This window comes from Polyodon spathula, chromosome 11 (genome assembly GCF_017654505.1).
Source record: "Polyodon spathula isolate WHYD16114869_AA chromosome 11, ASM1765450v1, whole genome shotgun sequence".
Lineage (NCBI taxonomy): Eukaryota > Metazoa > Chordata > Actinopteri > Acipenseriformes > Polyodontidae > Polyodon > Polyodon spathula.
The window spans coordinates 41,623,915-41,645,889 of NC_054544.1; the positions used below are offsets into that span (position 1 = coordinate 41,623,915).

At 37.8% G+C, this 21,975-nt stretch overlaps 1 protein-coding gene across 2 annotated transcripts in view; it reads right to left on the reverse strand.

Annotated features, from left to right (window-relative positions):
• The window catches only part of LOC121322776, a 39,664-nt gene extending 17,689 nt beyond the window's left edge, over positions 1–21,975 (reverse strand). The window contains exons 1-2 of one of the 2 annotated variants that reach the window (XM_041263067.1): positions 21,575–21,975; positions 14,330–17,209 (exon numbers count right to left, since the gene is read on the reverse strand). In XM_041263067.1, coding sequence (XP_041119001.1) covers positions 14,347–17,190 — 2,844 coding nt within the window. In that variant the 5' untranslated portion in view covers positions 17,191–17,209; positions 21,575–21,975 and the 3' untranslated portion in view covers positions 14,330–14,346. Of the gene's footprint in view, positions 1–14,329; positions 17,210–20,610; positions 20,751–21,574 lie in introns of those variants that run through there. The other variant, XM_041263066.1, reaches the window with a different exon arrangement.

Genomic DNA, 21,975 nt, shown 5'->3' on the forward strand with positions numbered 1-21,975 from the left:
AATAAACGGTACCTTTGGGTGCATTTCAACCTCAAACAGTGTCTGCCTGCTTATTTCGCTGCAGTCACTGCTGAATTAACCTCCCACTTGGAACCCACAGCACACTCAACGTTACAATATGTTTGATGAGGACATCATGAATTTTAATCTTGGATTAAAACATTCTAATCTTTCCTTGGAATTAAATATGATTTACTATTATTATCTGACTCAAAAACATAGTAGCCAAAACTTTATTTGACAAGGGAGTCAGTGTTTTAATGGTTTCAATCTATTTTTGTCAATACTTGCTGAGTTCTGTGCTAAATCCATGTTTCTGTCTGCACTGAAACCAGTCTGTAAAACTCCATTATCTACAATACATCCAGCAACCAGCCTTTCCACAAAGATCAAGGCTTTCATTCAGGCCTTGGAATGGGCTACCTGGTCATGTTGTTGAGGCAAAAACACATGGATTCCTTTAAGAACCACCTTGAAAAGTGTTCAAGCTCAATCAGCAACTAGGAACCAGACAAGCTTAGATGGGCCCAACGGCCTTCTCTCCTTCTTAAATGTTGTTAGGAGTGTTCCGCCCCTTTATGTTTATTAAGTGTTTTATGTTGTCTGTAGTATGTTAATGTTGGTGTTTATGTATAAAATATGGGTTACGAGCACAAGTGTTTAAAATGTATATTTGTATTTAGGCACAAGAATTGCACAGCACTTCATGTGCAGGTAAAATAATTTGTGAGCACGGGGAATTGCACTTTTATTAATTCATTTGCAGTTGTACCGAGATTCCAATTGAATGATTGATTAGCAGTCGAGTCTCGGTACAGCTGCACAAAAGCTGCATGTTCTCACGCACTCTGGGTTGTGTGTTCGTGAATGGAGAACAGGAGAGAGAAGGATAGTCTAACAATTGCTATTTCGTGTTGGAAGCTCCAGGATGGTACTTGATTTCTGTCCATTCACTTTGTTTGTTTGTCTGTCTAGTTACTTTGGCCAACATGCCCTTTATTTTCAGTCGTGTGTTTTGTTTAAATCCTTTGTTTCTTTATTATTTACAATAAAACTCTGGATGCTGTAGCGCCACAGATTCACCTACCATTCCTCATTGTTTGGAGTCTACATTTCTGGTCTGACGTCACCCCTGCAAAGCCATCCTTGTCACAGGTTTTTATATTAATATCTCCCCGTGCAACTGCCCCTAGTGCATGTACAAAATACAACAGTAAGAAATATGGACTTTCCAACATCCAGTGGGGGCAGAGTGTTGCTGGGGGAAAGGTTAATGGTTACACTCTGGTGTACCAGCAGAACTTGAAATCTTGAAAAGACATGCTTGCAGGCTTTAAACATCTTTTAAACGGCAACTTGGCACAGTTATGAAATATCAGAGTATCTTAACTAATGTATTCTTTTTCACATGGATGTGATGAATGAAAGTATAAAGTACTGTAAACAACAAGAATAATACAATAGTTAAGATATTTCATAGCCATACCAATTTGCTTTTTAAGTACAAGAAATAAGGTGACAATAATAACTGTCGTAACTGTCTTTAGCGATGCAGCAGCCTTCAGGTAAAATTGATGTTTACTGACTGGTTGAGAAAATTGACCCAGGGACTCAATATATAGCCAATCCACTTAGCTACCCATCCAACTCCGTCACGGAAACACAGATGGGTGCATAATAGATGGTGTTTACTGGTAAAGAGGTTCAAAAGTTTTCCCTTTAATTTGATATTACCCAAGTGGCTTGGTTTTCAAAAGGAGTAAAAAATAAAAGCTAAACCTGCTTGACTGTATTATTATTAGGCACTGTAAAATTCATGGCTGCCATGAAAAGACCCTAGAAATACATTCCCATGCAGGGGAATTCCCTGTATTCCTTTTAGGAGAGCTGTCTCTCTTACTTACTAGGTCTCCTGCATCGCCGCTAGATGCTTAGAGTTCAAACAGTAGTTACAGCTCAGTTTCCCTTTAGCCCTACAGCAGCTTGATAAATGATGAAGAAAATTGTTCAATTTACCATCTCTCCACAGCGTGTGGAATGACACAGGCAGTACCTCTCAGGGCAACTGCCTGACACTTCTCTGGGGGTCCACTGTTTTTTTCACCTCTGAGGATGCAAACAGTGATAATAAGCAATAGTGGCAGAGATCCTATCACAGCATTTGGATACATTGCTATTTTGACTGCTGCATGTGACTGCAGTCCTCTCAGACTACTCTTGAAAAATGATGGTATTGCCGTCAGTGTATAGCAGTTCTATAGTTTATGATCTTGCATCAGACATTGAATTAGTGTCAGAATTCCGTGTAAAAGAATGTGTCCTTTTGCACTGTCAGTCTACTATAAATACAACCAGAAATGGACACCACATTTTCTGTGGAGTGGAACCACACACTAAAACATCCCTATTCTCTGCTATGTAGGAAGGTTAGCTAATTAATTTGGTATAAAATGCAATAGGAATATATTAGAAAAATAAAATTGACTAACTCATTGTCTTATTCTTGAAGGTGTTTTAAAGATGAAAAGTTAGTGACAGAATATATATCTTCTTTTTTTCATTGTGAACCGCAAATAGATTATATTGCATACTGTGTATCACTTAAAACAAACTATTTACAATATGTTGATATTCACAAAATATGAAATATTTTAAGATGGAGGTACATGTTTTATCTAAATTTGAACTTAGCAAAGGGCCCTTGGTGAAGATAATCAGGCAGGCTAGTTGTCACTTCAAGGTCATTTCCACTGGATGATTTGTGAGGTAATATTTTCAGCCAGCGACCGTGAAAAGGCAACAGTCTATTGAGCTTTTTGTCTTGATCACAGATTTAACTGCAGATCCTGCAGAGGACTGTGTGATAATATGATGTCAGTATTCTTTTGTGTGGTCTCTCTGGTTCGATAGGAACAGACGCCACTGCATCAATCCTGGCAGATCAGGCTGCACAAAGGGGAACAGTCTGTGTGGCGCCAGACCTTTGGAGGAGTATTTCAGCTGAGTGTTGTTCTCTGATGATTCTGTGCTGTTCAGTCTACAGTACTGTAAATAAGGGATGTGCTGGAGAAAGCTAGTTGGTGCTTTCTGCTTTTTCATATATTTTTTGAAAATGTAGATGCATGTGAATTTAGTTCCAATGGAGAGGGACTCAAGAGCAACACCCTGGACTGTTCAGTCCTGAAATTGTGTCATACAGTGAGGATTTGTGATGTGTACTAATTTCCACAGGGCCGAGCCATATCTAGTGCAATTCAAACCAGCAAACAAACTAAACAGTATTTCCTTCAATACATATATGGGGATCTCAAGTACAATAGAAAGAAAGCAATGCTGATGTACAGGTAAGTAAGCTGGGCTGAGCTGAGTGGGGGATGGAGGAGGGTGATGCTGGGACTCCAGAATCACTGTTGAGCCCTCTTGAGGTGTTGTGGGCTAGTCAACGAAACACTGAGGATGGAAGGTGCCCACTTGAAGACCCCAGAGATGTACTCTACTTATCTCAATCCAGACGGTTGTCATGCTGATGCGCTAGGGAGACCGCAGCAATCAACACCAGACAGAAGGATAACTACATCATCAGATGGAAAATAAGGCAAATGGATGGAGATGCAGATGGATCACATTAGTTTACTGCAAAGCTACGTCTTAGTTGGTGCTTATTTTGACAAGAGTTCAAATCAGCATGAAGTTCAATAGACTCAATACCACGTAAATAGACTCAATACTACGATTTTGTATTTTTTTTTTTTTTACTCACCAGTACTGTATAACAAACTAGTCTAATATTAATATTACAATTAACAGTTTTATTACTGAAAATATTTCAATTGAGGTAAAATGTTTAAATTAAACAGCATAATAAGGTCGTGTATGACAATGTATTAATATATAACCACTGTGCAGTGTGTGAGTTTGCTCAAGATTTATTTAATCCTTCACTTTATCATCTGAAGAATTTAAATCTCTTTTTTTTTTTTTCATATAGTTTGCTCATAACATTCTTAACAACATTATCAGTATAAATCTGGCCTGAATGGAAGAGTGGCAAGAAGGAAGCTATTTCTATAAAAGCCCATGTAAAATCCTGCTTGGAATTTGCAAACAGGCATGTGGGAGACTCTGAAAAGATGTGGCAAAAGATTCTGTGGTCCGATGAAACAGAATTTGAACTATCTGGCCTAAATGCAAAGAGTTGTGTCTGGTGCAAACCCAACACAGCACATCACCCAGGTAACACCATCCCTATTGTGAAGCATGGTGGTGGCAGCATCATGCTATGTTGATGCTTTTCATCGGCAGGGACTGGGAAGCTTGTCAGAGTAGAGGTCAAAATGGATGGAGCTAAATACAGGCAAATCCTTGAGGAAAGCTTGCTTCAGTCTGCAAAAGACCTAAGTCTGGGACAGAGATTCACCTTTCAGCAGGACAATGACTCCAAGCACACAGCCAAGCAACACTGGAATGGCTTAAAAACAAGAAAGTGAATGTCCTAGAGTAGCCCAGTCAAAGCCAGGACTTGAATCCAATTGTAGAATCTGTTGCAAGACTTGAAGATTTCTGTCCACCAGCAATCCCCATCCAACTTGACAGAGCTTGAACAATTTTGCCAAGAAGAATGGGCGAATATTGCACGATCCAGATGTACAAACCTGGTAGAGACCTACCTCAAAAGACTCCCCAAAGTTGGTTCTACCAAGTATTGACCCAGGGGGATGAATACTTATCTAACCAAGACATTTCAGTTTTTTTATTTTTTATTAACTGGTTCACAATTAAAATTTCTCTTGCCTCTTCCAAATGTTGAGTAGGTTGAGTAAATCAAAGGGAAAAAAATCCCATTTAAATGCATCAAGATTTCAGGTTGTAACACAACAAACTGTGAAAACGTCAAGGGGGGGGGGGGGGGGGGGGGGGGGGGGGTGAATACTTACTATAGGCACTGTATGTAAAATTGTATATTGTGGCATACGTAGATACATCTGCCCATCCCCAGCAGGAGATCACAAAGGAATTGGTTGAATCATTGATTATTGATTTGTGGTGTTGCTATTTTCAATTAACTCAAATTCCCAATCTCTGCACTAATTTACAGTACAGTAAATCTTTGCTCCTTCTGATGCTCTGTAAAGTATGCTCCATAAATAGGCCAGCCTGATCTTCACGTGAAATCTGATCCAGTTTAATGATTGCTTTGAGCCCCTCAGGAGACAGGCAAGCTGGTCATTAAAGTAATCTATTAACATTTAAATGAGACATAGACATGGGAAGGATGGGAGAGGGAGGGGGAGGGGGGGGGGGGGGCTGTACTAAGCATTACCTCTGTGCTTAAACACAGCACGCCTTTCCTCCTCTTTATAACAGCACTGTCGGTTGTATTTGTTTCAACTCCACTAGAAGGAATTTAACAAACAAATAAAAGGTCAATTCGGATAATATTGCAACACTCCTTTGATAATATGAATTTCAGCCAGGGTTTTTGTTAAGCGTTATGTTTTATGAATAGCTTCTGTCACAATTGAAAAAATAAAGAACATTGAAATCAACACCAAATATAGTACTAATAGAGGATAAGTCCTAATTGAACTGGACTGGGAATTTTGCTGTATATATTTTGTATAGCTTGTTTTTTTTCTTTTTCAAATCATACTCAACAGAGAAGGGACAGTAATACCTTTTAGTTAGTCCACTATAAAGTATCACCTCTCCTTGTTTTTGTCTATCATCTCTGGACTGATACGGCTACCATTTCACCTAAAACCATACTGTACCAAAATTATGTCATTTGAATTGGTCACTGAAAAACCACTCATGCTGACAATTGGATAAAATCTCATGATTCCCATTAACCTTTTCAGTGACAGGGTGACAGCTAATTCAAGAAGTTGGCTAACCACTGTCACAAATAAATTGACAGATAGCCATGAGGTCATTCTTGGGCGGCTTGTGAGCGAGTCCTGTGGGGATTGGTTGATTCGTTTACAAAGTGATGTCGTTGTGAGTTTACAGGTGGTATAATGCAAGACATTACCATGATGACATAGGTCCATAATGAATGATGACCCTGTCGAGAAGACTAGAGGGTGCTTAATATAAATCACATCTAATAAAACAACAAGAACCATAAAGCAATAACTATCCCATCATAAGAATTATTTCAACATTATTTTCTGTATAAAAAATAGAAATGGGTGTTAACAGTAACAGCCAGTACTTTTTAATCTTTTAAATATTTTAAATACTTATAGTAATCATTTAAATGTGATTCAGGAGAAAGAATTAAACGATCAGGGCAACTCACTGCCACCTGCTGCTTTGCCTGAGTAGTGCTGCTTGGGGATGACGCAACTAAGACAGAAGGTAAAGGAGAGAACAAGTTGGGTCAGCGAGCAAGACTGAGACACAGACTTGGAAGACTAAACACAGAGCTGGCTGATCTTTTCCAAAGCTACCTCCTGTTGAAGGACAGACGCCTGTCGCCTGTGCTCCCATTATAATCTGGACTAATATACACTTCCAGTGTTATACACTTACTGCTTATATAATTGAATGCATTTCTATAGAGACTCATAATAAAGTGATTCAGACGACCTTTCGTTGTTGTGCTTTCCTCCTTCTTCCTGCACCTTTGGCACCTATTCTGACATCATTAAAAAAGGTACAGGCACCCTACACCTGGTACCATAATCTTACATAACTTTATATTGTATGACTGGGATGCCTTAGCTTATTCTTCTTTTGAGGCTCCTTCCCTGATCAATGAGACCCGTTAGTGATTGCTAGGTTACCGATTTCTATAAAATAAACCAAGGTAAATTAATTTACAAAACAGGCTATTAGGGATGTTATTAGGGATGGTATTTATCCAATTCGTTCATCGTCACTGGCATACCCCTACTCCTTACACTGCTTATGAGATAGCTATCGTACCTGATCGCCTGCAATCAACTGTCCTATATAACTGAATGCTAAAAAGCCATACTAGTATTAGATTTAGTCACAAGCGTTGGTCCAAATCTATTGAGACATGAGCAATCCTCACTGCTCTACACACTTTTCTCTGTGGTGTCCCATGGATGAATGAATGCATATTTTTTAAAAAAAGACTTACTCCTCTTATATAGTTAAGCTGATTCCTTAATCATGATTTTACCTTTTTTAAATGAACTTCAATGACAACATACTGCAATGACAAATGAATGGCTCTGTACTGTGGTGCAAAGGTATGAGCCATTGATAGAATGGTACCACTTTTCATGTTTTTATAGGGTAATGCAGTACTGTTGTAATGGTGTGCCCCTGATATTTTTCAAACTGACAAAGTCATTGCAGTTGTAGAAAATAATAAATGAAGAGGAAAACCTGGTTTCAGCATCAACAGAGACCTGACAGAGTGTTAGTGTTAACAATCTAAGGTGCTATTAGCTTGGTATTATCCTTTAATAACACCCCTTGCGCTTTGCAGAAATGCACTGCAATAAATATTTGGAGGAGGAATATCAGTTTAGGTTACAGGTCAGTTAATTAGATTAGTTAGGTTACAGGTCAGTTAATTAGTGTAATTAGATTAGTGGTATAACTTTAATAGATTGACCTGGTTTCATGTTTGCAATATTGGTTGGGATACAGTACCAGCATTAGGATTTCAACAAAGGGATCACGCTGCAATGCGGTTGCTGGTATGAACGTTGATTTGACCCTTCAGTGTTTCCATACGCATTTGTTGACAATGATGTGTGGATGAGTTGTACTGGGGCTTGTAGTTTCTATCAAATTTATACCAGGTATCTTTTCATATGAAAGCCTTTGTTTTTGGTTTTTTTTGGTTTTTGGTTTTTTTAGGCATAGGTTATTACTATGCATATTAATATTATGCATAATAAGCTTTCTTTCAGTGAAAACAAACAATTGGGCTATTTTTCAAGTGACTTTGGGCTATAAATCCAGCAGAAATCTGGTAACCCTACTGTGGACGGGTGTTAGAGTAATTTGGAGGAGAAGTTATGTTTGCCCACCACAATGAAGGCGTAAACAAATTAATAGCAAACAGCTGAGGACCTACATAAATGCGACATTGCTGTTTGTTCCAAAGACAGCCTGCGGAGGCAAAGCATGCATACCTAAATTCAGCGGTACTGTTGAGCGTTGACTCAACAATAAAATGTCACTATTGTCACAATACTTCTGGGTATTTAAGAACGCTTCATTGCATTCCTAAACTAAAACGGTAACATTTAACATGAGCGATTCTGCATATTGGACCTGCAGCTTCAGAATCTAAAAAGAATATAACTAAATCTTAAATAAGTTGTAGTTATATTTGTTGAGTTTTGTTATACAATACCTAAATAAAATATGTTTATATATATAATATATATCATTATATATAATTAACATGTATTTATACTAAAGTAATACAAAAATGACTACAAAAGATTTAGAAGTGCAGTATAAATACATGTTAATTTGGATTCATACGTTGTTTTTTTCTGACTTTATGTGAACAAAATGACACACATTTGCCCGTTTTCCCATTGGAAATAGTGATATTTTGAAATATCACTGTCCTGGTCACAAAAGCAAAGTTTGTGGAGAATAATAGCCGTTTTCTATACTTTTGAGGCATAAGCAATTAGGAAATAACACTTACTACCCAGGAACTAAAATTGTGTAACATAGTGTAATCTTTAAACTAGAACAAGTATCTACAATGTCTGTTGATAGCAATCAGCTTTCTTGCACTCACACTATTGTTTTACATTCCTCCTCTTAGCTCTCTCCCCAGAGAGAGGCTGTCTCCTGACCTTTATAGTTTGTGGCTGGAGCCCAATTAATCAATAATAAACAATTACTCAATTAAGGCTCCAGTCACATTCTCACATGTATTTTGGCAGGGAGGAATTTAACCCCCTCCCTGCCGATCCAAAACACACAAACTCATATTAATAATAAAAGGAACAAATACATATATACATAAACATGGTAATAGATCATAACAGCACAACAAAATATATAAATTTATAAGGGACGGGCACCATGTCACACCCCCACATTCAATTATGAATTCTCATGGGCTTTTTGCTGTTCTAGAACTGAACTGTACACAGCAATTTTAAGCAGGATGGTGGATTTTAGAAAAAGGATGAGGAGATGCTAAATGGCTTTCAGAGAAAACAGAAGTCTTTTATTGATTCTGTTAAAGAAGCACTACAGTATAAAGTGACACGCTCTTCCATGCTGGTCTTCATCTGCAGTTAGAACTTAACTGTTGCTATATTAAAACGAAGTGACAGGCGTAGTCAAATTAAATAAGGGTGTATCAGGGGGAGGATAATGTTCTACAGTGTTGTACTGTATGAAAGGTCCAAACAGAGTCCTTTTTTACTTTATCATGTAAAGTTAAATTATATTATACACTGTTCTTAGCAAACATCATGAAATAAGATATTTTAAAGTAATATTTTTTATACAGAAGTGGCTTTTTATATTTAGTGAGCAGTAAATGCCAAATATAAAGCAGTTAGACCAGGGCTTCTCAAACTCAGTCCTGGGGACCCCCTGTGCCCGCTGTTTATTATTCCAACTGAGCTCTCAATTACTTAACTATACCCTTAAAACAGATGCAGATTTCAAGTTGGCTATAACATTTTATAAGCAACTTGAACTCTACAACTCTGCAGTTTAAGAGCTGAAAACAATTAAAAAGGTCTAATTAAGCAAATTATTTGTTCAATTAAGGGTTTAGTTAAGTGATCAGCTGGAATAAAAACAAGCAGGCAGAGGGGGTCCCCAGGACTGTGTTTGAGAACCCCTGTGTTAGACAGACAGCAGTAATGGAGATTATAAACCCCAGGGCTCGTCTCAGCCAATGAGGTTCAGAGAAGAGATGTCATTATCCACCATGCTTCAAAAGCGTAGGATTTTGGAACGGTCCCTTTAAATATTAAAAAGCACCGGCTCCATACTGTGCTCAACATACTGTATCAGGAAAATTCACCTTGGAGAAATAGCTTGCTGTTACTATCAGAGCCGATTAGGTTAAACAACTAAAAGCCAACATGTAAACAGACAAACAAGAGACTTTTTCTCATGAGTTGTATCTCACTAATTTCATCACATTGGCAGTTTTATTTTCCTTCACAAAACCCCCCCCCCCCCCCCCAAAAAAAAAAAAAAAAAAACAACTAGCGATGATACAGAGCATCAGAAAGGCTATGAATCACATCTGTCAGTAAAAGGTTGCATTACATTATATTACATTTCATTCTATTAAGTCTGTTGTGAAATTAAAAGTCTTTACAGCAGTTTAAACCCCTCATCGATCTGATTGTGACACATACTGTAGGGTTACTGCTTATAGCTTAACTAGTGACCTTTACCACAATTTCCGTAAATGCCTACATAATGTGTTTTTACTTGAACAATGCGTTACATAGAAGAATGGCTGTTCAATACTATGAGATGCATGAGCTGTACATTTTGGAGGGTGGTAGTGAATATTTTATTCTAGTGATTCATTTGTATCACATACCAAATGTGGCTCCCAGGGTGCACAGTGAAGGCTGTCTGCAAATCTATGCATTAAACTGTAGAATTTCCATGAGTTTGCGATGAAAATATAATATTTTCATAGGCAATAATGAAAATTGCACATAGAATGCACACATATCGTATGCATAATGTATGCGTTCTCAGCTACTGCAGTCGACCTTTAATAAATGCCTTCATCGTGCCTTTTGTTAGTAGAAAGAAAGCATTTACCTCCCATGGGAATTGATTCACACAAAATGAATTACTGCAATTTTTGTCCTGAACATCTAATTAAGATTCTGATAAGCTGCATCCAAATCTTTTTTTTTTTTTGCATGTATGTATTGTCAAAGCGTGAAGCAGGTTTTAGTGCAATTGGTTTCTGAGGGAATCTTTACTAAAATCAGATACAGCCTGAAAGACTGCGCCAGACACTATTTTTCCAATTAGATGCAGTCTCTTGAGCTTTTCTATATATCACTCAGTTTCAATGCTATTTGTGGACCCTGATTTCTGCTTTCAAGAGAGGTGCAGGGAGAGGTTCAGAGCTCCTGGACTTTCACTGAGTTTCATTCACACTCAATTTATATATTACAGCAACTTCCAGTGAACAAGCTCCATTTTACTCAAAGTGCAAATATTCTGGAGAATCAGCGTAACACTAAATTCTAAGGGGAAGTCATTGCGCAAGGTTGTGTAAGATAGAAAATGTCCAGAACTAACTTTTAATTGAGTATAGTAACAGGAAGGTGATGTTCAGCAGAAAACATTTTTACCATTTACAGTCCTGCAAGCTCCCAGAGAATATGAATAGACACATAACCAAGCATGATTAAAAGAACATATAGGCAATGGTAAACAATGCAGGGGTAATGTGACAGCCTGGATTAAATCTAAATACATGCTATGACATCTTGAACCATGACAGGTTATCCACGGTGCTGTAAAATGTTCTAAGATAATCCAGCTGTGACAACCCAACGGGGCATAGGATTAAACCAACCCCATAGCCAAGCAGACAAACAGTTAAATGAATCTTGATTAGAGTAGAAGTGATGTGAGAGGTAAGATCTAGAAGACGTTTTAGTTAACAGTGTAAAGGTTCAGAAGAGATAAACCTAGCTTCAGTAATTAAAGCACAGATAGCTTTAACCGTTAGCCAGGAAGAAATACTTTAAGCACTGTTGCTCCAGTTAGTAAAGATCCTTTAACCTTGTACTTTCACACAATGAATCTGCGTTAATCAGGAACCCCCTTAGGATACTGGTCAGTGAAGTGAACTGTGAAATTCCCAAAATATGTCAACTTGTATTACATTCTGCCCTCTCTATACAAGGGTACGACGCATGACAGCCAGTTAATCTTTAAATGCGTATGCCACCTATTGTCAAAGTTGTAACATATTGAGCTCACCTATTATTTCAATGATATTCCCCTAAGAGCATGCAATACATTTTATTTTTGATTTTAACATCGTTTATTGGTCTACAGCCTGGACAATCTACAGTTCTGAATCCAATTGAGCATTGATGAATGAAGTAATGAGCAGTCAAAGGATATCTTCTGGAATTTTAGTAAAAGTAAACAGAATAGGTGTCAGTACTTATGGTTGAGACTTCATTAAATGTAGTATTGTTCTTTTTTTGGGTGGGGGGGTGGTTATGGTAAAATCTAATCACAATTTAGAGAAATGCAGTGCTCTGATTGGCTGAGAAAGTATGCGTAAACAGTGAACAAGTACAGCCAGACAAACCGTGGATACAGAACTCCAGTCAGTTTGAATTGTAACTGCTTATGTGCAAATAAAACAATTGCTTTACAGATGCTTTTATGTTTTCAAATGATTAAACTGCAATAGTACACTCACGTCACCCCGAGCCTCCATCATGTTACACCAGCAAACCAGCGACACACCGCAAGTGAGCACCTTAGCCACTGCACAAAAGAGCCAGACTCCTCTGCAGGTAGGGCTATAGAGTGTTCACCTCATCCACCAACAGAGGTCAGAATCTGTAATGGCAGTGCATCACACACCACACAGCCCATTAGACTTGCAATGTTTTCCATTTTGCTCAAGTAATTAATTTTCACATTCACACTGAAGGATTGATTGAAACCACAGGGTGACAATACTACTGTATATATGCTGTGTGTTTCACTTCTGAGATGCATTACAAAACAGTAAATACAGTAAATCTGATGTACAAACAAAACCAGGCAAGAATTACTATAAACTCATTTGTTAGCCTTTTCTTCCATTAATCACATAAAAGCAGCCAACCTTTCAATTATTATTGTTCCAATTAAATAGCAATTGCAAGTGCTATTTAAAAAGACAAATTATTTGTCAATAGCCTGAAAACCTGCAACCTCTTCGCTGTGACACAATAACTTGATCCCTACACCACATACGGGTAACCAGCCTAGAGAAGAAAAAAAAACTTTACCTACAACTTACATACATTTTGGACATTTTGAAAAAAAGCTAAAGGCAGTCTGCTGTATTATTATTCCACATTGTCCGGATACACAAGGTTGGCATTTTTTGTTGGTGTTGCAAGCAGTGCAATACAGAAATCGAATCCCCCCTATTGTACCTACTGATGTAACAGAACATACAGTTTTATTACATGTTTAATGCAAACCTGTGTTCAGTATTTGCCTGTTCCCCTTCCATTATCTTTTTGCTTTGCACTATATGTCTTTTCCTCTAAGCTCCTGACTGTCTGAAAAGGGTTATTTTGAGGACTCATTCATACAGTGAATGTCCACTCGGAAGACTGTATATTCTGTCCACTCAATGCATCCTCTAGTTACAGCTGTTCTACAGCCTTTCTGCTATAAACAGACTGCCGTTGTTAAGGATCCTTATAAATGAGAGAATACAACTATAACTGCAAATAAAGACAGTAAAGGCATTCCCCACTACATACATATAAGAAATATCAGGTACTTGAAGGTATTATGGGAGTGAAGGGAGTGAATAATAATAATAATAATAATAATAATAATAATAATAATAATAATAATAATAATAATAATAATAATAATAATATGTTGAGGCAGAAACACTTGGATCCTTTAAGACCCAACTTGACAAAGTTCTGAGATCAATCTCCTATTAGGAACCAGACAAACTTAGATGGGCCAAATGGCCTCCTCCCATTCATATGTTCTTCTGTTCTTATGCAGGTAGTAACAATAAAGCCCTAAAAAAATAAACCCAGCATCACTATCAAGAAAAATATCAAGAGAAAACAAACAAACTGTATTTTACCTTAAAATGGTCAGTAACTGGTCAGAAATGTGAAAAGGTAAAATTGTAGTCATTTTCATAAAGTGTTAAATTTAAGTTTGTCATTACGTTAAGGCACTAATTTTATGCTGTGCCTTTTTGTTTTTTCTTGTATGTTTTTGAACAGTTAGGTGGGTTAGCAATATGGCATGTTCCTTTGTTTTGAAAAGGAAATTGGTCAGAGTGATGTTATGTTGCATCGTGAGAGACTGAAATGATTTCAACATGCATGTCATTGCACTTAAAAAAGTATTATCTTGAATTTTTTTCTTATTTTAAAGCAGTTTATTACTGTTGCATTTTTAAGGTGGAAAAATGTCACTATACATCAAATATTAAATCAATTACTATAAATAAAATATAGTTTTAGTAAAACAAACCAATAACTAAAAAGGATTAAACAATATGTCAGTAATTAAATGGAAGTGAAAGCTCCATGTTTTGGAATGTAAAAGTCTAATGGAGCCCAAGCATTAAATACACACAGTTTCAACCAGCACATACCTTTACTGTGGAGAAGCTCATTTCTTCATTCTTCTCTTCCTTTCCTCCTTTTTCTCATCAGACAAAGCATATCCAAAGGGTCCATCTCGACTAAACAATGACTTCCGGTGCCTTCTTGGCTTGTCAAACTGTTTCGCCACCCTCGCCTGGTCCAAAGCTAGTGTCAGGTTGCTTGCGAACTCCGAATAAGCAGAATTGGAGAGTGGGAGATAAGTGGGTCGGAGGGGTTGCCTTGCATTTTCACTCTCGAGGTTTGCAGAGCCAGAATTGCTCAAACAAGGGTGTGTCTCCAAAATTAGTTCATTAGAGTTGTTTGTTGTAACCAGACCTATTTCCAAATGCTTTTGCTCCTGTACTGGGCTCTGAAAGATACTAGCTCTTGATGACGTGGTGTTTTCAATAATGTTGACCTCTGGACTTCCATCATGAAGACCAGTCCAGTTGGAATGTGATAATTTCCTATCTGCATCATTCCCAAAGTTTTTCTTTGGTTTTAAAAAGTTCTGGGCCACATCTTTATTCTTCTCGGATCCTAGGTCTTTCTCTTCGTTGACATCGCTGTCCTCACCAAATGAAAGAAAGAATGGGTTTCTCCCTTCAGATCCTTTGCAGCTGCTGCTGTTGATTTTCAAAGAGGACACTTGGCTGACACACTGCTCCAGAAGATGGGTAATATTGATATCACCTGCTTCTTCATCAGGACTCATAGGGGACTCACAAATCCCCAGAGGCAACAAAGGATGGGTCCCTCCAAGATCAACAGGCAGTGATTCGCGAACACTGTTGCTTGTGCTGTTTAGTAGTTCTGTACATTTGATATGTTCTATCAAAGATAGGCATGAGGCACATAAATGCATTTCATGCGAGTTGTGCTTGACAGACTTTCTGCAGGTCTCACATAATGATTCCTTGTCAATAGCAAAAATGATTATGCCATTTGCTCCTGTGCCAGGTGAACTTGCTGCCTTCTTCAGCTCTCTGTTTAAAGAACGGACCTGGTATCCATCTACTTCTAAAATGTTGAGGCTGTTGTTAATGATAAATTTGGTCTTTGTTTCTGTGTGCCCCCTTGTGATATCCAGTTCAGATAAGACAGACTCTAAACTGGCCTCAACAAGTCTAGAGGGGACAACATCAGGAGCAGGTGACCTTTCCTGACTGAACATTGGCCTCTCCTCGGTTTTCACTGAATCCATGGTGTCATTCCATGCCTCATTATTTGCGATTTGGGGAATCTCAGGGAAAGCCTCCATGATGGTATGACATTCCTTGCTCTTCTGTTCTTCGGAGCCATTGTGTGTTAATTCAGATGAGCTCAGCGTGTCAGTTTTCTGCTTGAGCCAGTTCATGATTCCCATTGCCAGGGATATTTCTGTGTCGCACAGCTTCAGCAGACATTCTTTGCCCTTCCAGTTGCTCTGAAGGACCTCTTGGCTGATGACATCAAGAGCTGATGGAGGGGCCAGGTTTTCTTCAGCACCAACGTGAAAGCTGTACATAGACAATGGGAGGTCACTGGACTGGCCTAAAATACTTTCTGACACAGATGTACCATCGTCAAAGATGGGACTCATTCCAGGTTCATCAGCATCATAAAATAAATCATAGAGTGCATCGCCGCTGTAGCTATTTCTTGGAAACCTGTTGGATGTGCAAGGAGTTAAGGATTCCTTGCTGTTCTCCTCTTTCCCCGGGGAAAACGAATCATAATATCCTTCATCGCTTGTGGAAATGGATTCCTGAATGTCACTTTTTGGTGTTATTATAACTGTGCTTGCAGTCTCCTCAGGGGAAGGTTGCAAGTCGTAAGGGGAATTAATCTGATGTTCACTTGCTGACGTAGGAGGCAAAGAAGGTGTCTTCAACATTGTGCTATCAGTGCTAGCCTCCTGCTTTAACAGTCCTGTGTTACGCATACTTTCCCACAAGCCTAAAAAGTCTATGGCCTCTGTCTGAGCTGGAGATGCTAGCTGCTCCATACCTCCTTGGAAAGATTCCACCACAGGACTTGGCTTTCTTGGTTCACATCGGTCTTTATCAGGGTCCTTTTGCCTTTCTATCTCCAGATGGACATGGTGCTCCTCGTCGGCAAATATCTCTCCACAGCCCATTTGGGAATCAAAACTCTTCATAGAAGCAACATCTTCACAGAAGGTGCTGCAGTAGTCATAGGTAGAGTCCGAAAGGGGGTCACTATCTGAGAATTCTTGCAGAGTAGCATTTCCAGCCACGTGCTCCCGATATTTTGAACGCCTTCTCGGCCCTTCCAAGGTTGCTTCCTTCTCAGAGATACCTGGAGACACTGTATTTTCGTGTCTGTGCCTTTTCATGCTAAACAGATCTCGGAAACCCTTTTTGGGTTTCCTTAACGAAATCCTTTTCTTAGGGATGGATTTGGCAATGGATGGCACAAAGGGCACTTGAGGGGCAAAGTTCCTGTAATCAATAATTTGCCTGCCATAGTTGGGCGTGCTTCCATTCTCTTGACCATTTTGTGCAATTCTGAATCCGGAAAAGCTAATGCTGCTTACAAGCCTGCCTCTTCTTCTAACAGAGGGAATTACCCTCCCATCGTTTGTGTTGCCATGGCCCCTGTGCTGACCCATGCCCATGACACAATCATGTGTTTTGCTTTTCCTAACTGATCTACATCTGCTCCAGTCTTCGTAGCGTTTGCCATTGCCATGAAGGAAGAATGTAGAGAGTCCATTTGTGCTGCTGTGTTGGAAGGAACACTGCTGTGTGGAGGCGCTGCTTCTCATCTGGCTGTCATTTTCACAAAAATCTATATTCACAAGGGTGTTGGTATCAGAGTCAGTGTGCTGAAAACTGCTTTTTCGGGGACTCTTTCTTGCATCCATGATGACATCACACTCATTTCTGTAGGAAACAAATGACAAATCATTTATCCATTTTCTTATTATGCAATAGTTTTTTTTTTATGTTTTCTTTAAAATTACATTAGGTGGTTCAGGAGTTGGTTAACAGGATATTTAACCCACCTTTTTTTACTTGTTTAATATCCTATTAATTGTGCTTGGTATGATCCTTATTTAAGTTTTTGTTAAATATCATGCAACAAAAAAAAAACACTTATCAATAGTTTACTACTTATTATCAATATTATAATATAATACTATATATATATATATATATATATATATATATATATATATATATATAGAGAGAGAGAGAGAGAGAGAGAGAGAGAGAGAGAGAGAGAGAGAGAGAGAGAGAGAGAGAGAGAAAGAAAGAAAGGATGAGGGTTTTAGTCTTTTACTTCAAAGAGTAAATTACTATAGGAGAACTTACAAAACTAGAAACAAACATAAGAACATAAGAAAATGAATCAATAAGAGGAGGCCATTCAGCCCATCTAAACTCAAATTCCTACTAGTTGACTGATCTCAAAACTTGTTGGGTCTTAAATGATCCAATTGACTCTGCCTCAAAAACAAGACCTTTATCACTTTCTGTCTCTTGTTCTAAATCTCCACTTAATTTCCAACAGAGTTCTCTGGTCCTGGTTTCTGTGCTGTGCTGGAATTTTGATTAAGATTAACTATGTCAACTCAATTTAAAGAATTTTAAAGAATTAAATTATACCTCCGCCCCCCCAATCAACACATGAGATATTTAGTTGTTTGAAAAACCTTCATACAAGCGTGGTTCTTTGTTGTTTCGTCGGTTTATGACTGGCCCTAATTCATGTTATCTCACTCAACCCAGGTCAAAGGGTCTAACCCAGGTACATGGTTTCACACTACATAGGAATCTGACCCAGGCAGCCAGAACCAGGGTCGGGACCCGGGTAGACGTGCCAGTGTGAAAGGGGCTTTAGTCAAAGACTTCCACACTGTGTAAATTAAATGCACAGGGGGACAGAAGAGCAGAGGTTTTGCAGCTATTGACTCAATTGAGGATTACCTGCTACATATAGTCTAACTGACTAGCAAGGGTTGCTGAAGGAGTTCCTAGACATTGCTTCACGTGGGAACCCAGCTAAGATGTGAATCTTGACACAAACGGGATTCGAACCTTTCATGGTTCCCCCTAAATCCCCCACAGAATTCTCCCTACTGGGGACCCTAATATTCAGATTCATTGTTACTATGCAGCATCAAACTCTGAAATGGCTGAATGGCTATTGAAATGCAATGTACTATTTTGACTCAGGTGTTGTATTTAAACTATCTGAAGTAGCATTACTGTGAAGTTCTACAAATACCCTTTGGATAATTAAAAATAAACACCAACGCACAATTTGAAATATAATGGACCATATTTACAAAACATTTACCACTGTTTTAAATGTGCACTGTGGTGTTTTTTAATGGATATATCTTGTAGGATAACCCTAACCCTACACTCATTTTTTGTTATTGTTGCATTTGTTGTTGTTTTTGTTGTATCTGCCTGTTTTTCGAAACATGATGATAAATATGTACTATAGCTTCGAAAGATCTGATCTTAGCTCAGCATGTTGTTAGTCTAATCTAGATTATATTGTAGTTGTCTTTTGTAGTCTGTTTATATATCTTTTCAACAGCTGCACTTTCCAACCCACCTTTCTTAATTAGAATGTTCGAAACAAACATATGTGGTTTAATTGAAAACTGCTAGTGTTGAGTAGAATGTGCATATACAGCACACTGTACAGTTAACATTTCTCCCGGGTAATAATATCAACGTATAGCTCAAGCATTTTGAATTGAAGAGACAGGCATGTGTCAATACACAAAGGCAGTGGGAATTATGAACATACTAACGCAAAATGGTCGACTGCATTTCTGTGGTAATGGTTACGTAACCCATATTACCTACAATCAAGTCTTTAAATGACCAATTACTGATTTAGAAATATATTCTACAAATACATCTAGTAATGATTGATAACCTTAATAAAGTATTAACTAGCTGATACAGCACATCACTAGTGATAGTATATCGAGGACCTATATAGAACGGTTGGTTGGACGGATTAACTTAGCAAATGCATTGTCACGTCAAGGCGCGTACTTCATGCTATTTTAGCACCACATAGTGCTGAGCGCAGACAAACCTAATCAAAATTCAGCGCACATCTTTCATTATAAAAATGAGTGACCTGCTGATGGATTATTTTTTGGCACTTGTGTGAGGAATGGAATGTGAATACAATTCAAATGTATAAAGGAAAAAGGAAAAACAGAAAAATGCACCATATCTGAAAACAACACGCTTTTTTAAACAAGAATATTTAGTTGGGTATAACCTGTAAATACTTAATAGGGTATTAAGCTGTAAATATTTAGTAGGGTATAACCTGTAAATATTTAGTAGGGTACTAACCTGTAAATATTTAGTAGGGTATTAACCTGTAAATATTTAGTAGGGTATAACCTGTAAATATTTAGTAGGGTATAACCTGTAAAAGGGTTATTCTGTAAAGGGTTATTCTGTTCTGGACTCCAACAATACCTTTTGTTACGAGATGTTTTAATTGCTACATGAAAATGAATCGAATACCGTACACGTGACATCTAACTGAAGTGGCCCTTTTGCTGCTTTCAAATGAATTGCAGCTCATAGCCTACACCAAATAAACAATACGTTGTCCACAGAGATGAAATCGATATTTTAGTTATGCCTATGGTATTTACGGTAGAGCTCTCCTCAGATGTTCTTGCTACAATGAGCCGCAAAATTATAAATAGATCACTTGCTTCTCCACACCATGACTGAACCCATTAACACACATTCATACCCGAAACAGGAATATCGGAGTAAATCACGCTGACTTACCTTTTCTGATATTTGTAGAAATTTCAAATAGATTTCAAAGCTACCACTATGAACACACTCCGCGTATTGCAGGACGAAAACGAACATAATTTATGATTCACTAGAATAAAACAAATATGTATTTCAAAGGCTTCATCTCAATTGTATAATCGACATCTTTTAAAATCAAGGTTTCGTTTAAATAGGCTACCTTAACAACTACAGTGAAATAGGTCTTTTAAAATATTTCAATTGCATTTATTTTTTATTGTACCGTGCATTCCGTGTTTTTACTTCTTATAAAAAGACAACTTTATTAATATATTATAAATATATTTATAATTATAAATATATTTGTAATATATTTTAATTTTTGTCAAGCTATATGCTTTTCCATTTTCCTTACACTGCGTATTTTTATTCCTAACAAGGTACAATTATAAATACCATGAATAAACTTACTATCTGAATCTCCCCTTGTTTAGTGAGTTGAAAGCCTGGAACAGTGTAGTTCTTACCTGCCTTCGCATCCCTCTCCTCTTGCGAGCAGAAAGGGCAGTGAATTAAGAATGGAACGAGCTGAGTGTGGGGGAATCCAATGAGATCAATAAAGCAGCCGCCCGCGGTGCTGAATAACAAGTAGCCAGCCAACCTGTTAAAGCATTCACGTGGTGTGGAATGCAGTGATCAACAGACCCCAGTAATACACAACGTGTCATATTGCCCAGTATACTGTACATTAATTAACACGACGTAGGTATAGTGGGACTATGTTTTTTTCAGTTGCAGGCATAATGCCGAAACATGGATATCAGTATTGGTTTTTATTAAGGAATGTAAAGAGATCTGCAGAATTTATGACTTTCATATCACTTGCGTTTGTAACAGTCATAATGAAACACCTTTTAGTGAATATCTGGATGGGCCAATCTAGTGCTCATTTAAATATTACATACAACAATGACATACATTAGCGCAATGCCAGGTAGGCAATATGGAGAAAGCAGAATTATTGGAATGCAAAACCTAAGACAAACATTTAAAGAAGCTTAAACCAAAGGGTCTAGTATAAGGGTTAATTTTGTTTTGCAAATTTCGTGACAAAATAATTTTGAGAACCAGAGCTAATTAAATTTTTTGGCTCCCCTTAAATACAATACAGTGCAGGGTGATTTAAATGAACACCGCATTTCCATAACGCTGCAGCATATCTCCGCTATCCGAGCTATAACAATATGGCTCTGTGCGGCTTGGCATAACATAAATATATTGCACCTCGCTGGTATAATGCAATCATATTAGTGATGGCTAGACTTCATTTTGAAGTATTTATAATTAATTGAGTTCTATAGTTTCTATCGGACATGCATACCTCGCAAACTGACTGTAATAATCACTTTTGTTTAGTTGAAGTTTGCAGACATGTCTTAACTAAATGCATAAAATGGAAGAAAAAAATACAGAAATTTAAAAACAGCAAACCTGTGCAAAATGTTCACCTTGCAAGGCTTAAAGTTACATAAAATTCACGTAACAGACAGTTTTGTTTTGTTTTTTGTTTTTGTTTTGTTTTTTGTTTTGTTTTTTTTTTACTGGAAACTGGTCAATATTTTTAGGGTGAGAAATACAAATGTGAAACCATGGAAACTGCATTTGTCCAAAACGACTTCGTCTTCCCGGCTTTGTAATTTTCTGAACTGCCTGCCCTGCTTAATTCCTTTTACAATATGCAGTCCTTAAAGGGGAAACATCCGAATCTTCAACACCTTTTCTTATGTCTCAGTTGAATAACAAATGTATTTCCATTATTTTGTACTTTGGTGAAGGCATTTTTATTGTGTCACACTGTAGAGTCACACCCTGTGCCGCGGTTATAACGAACG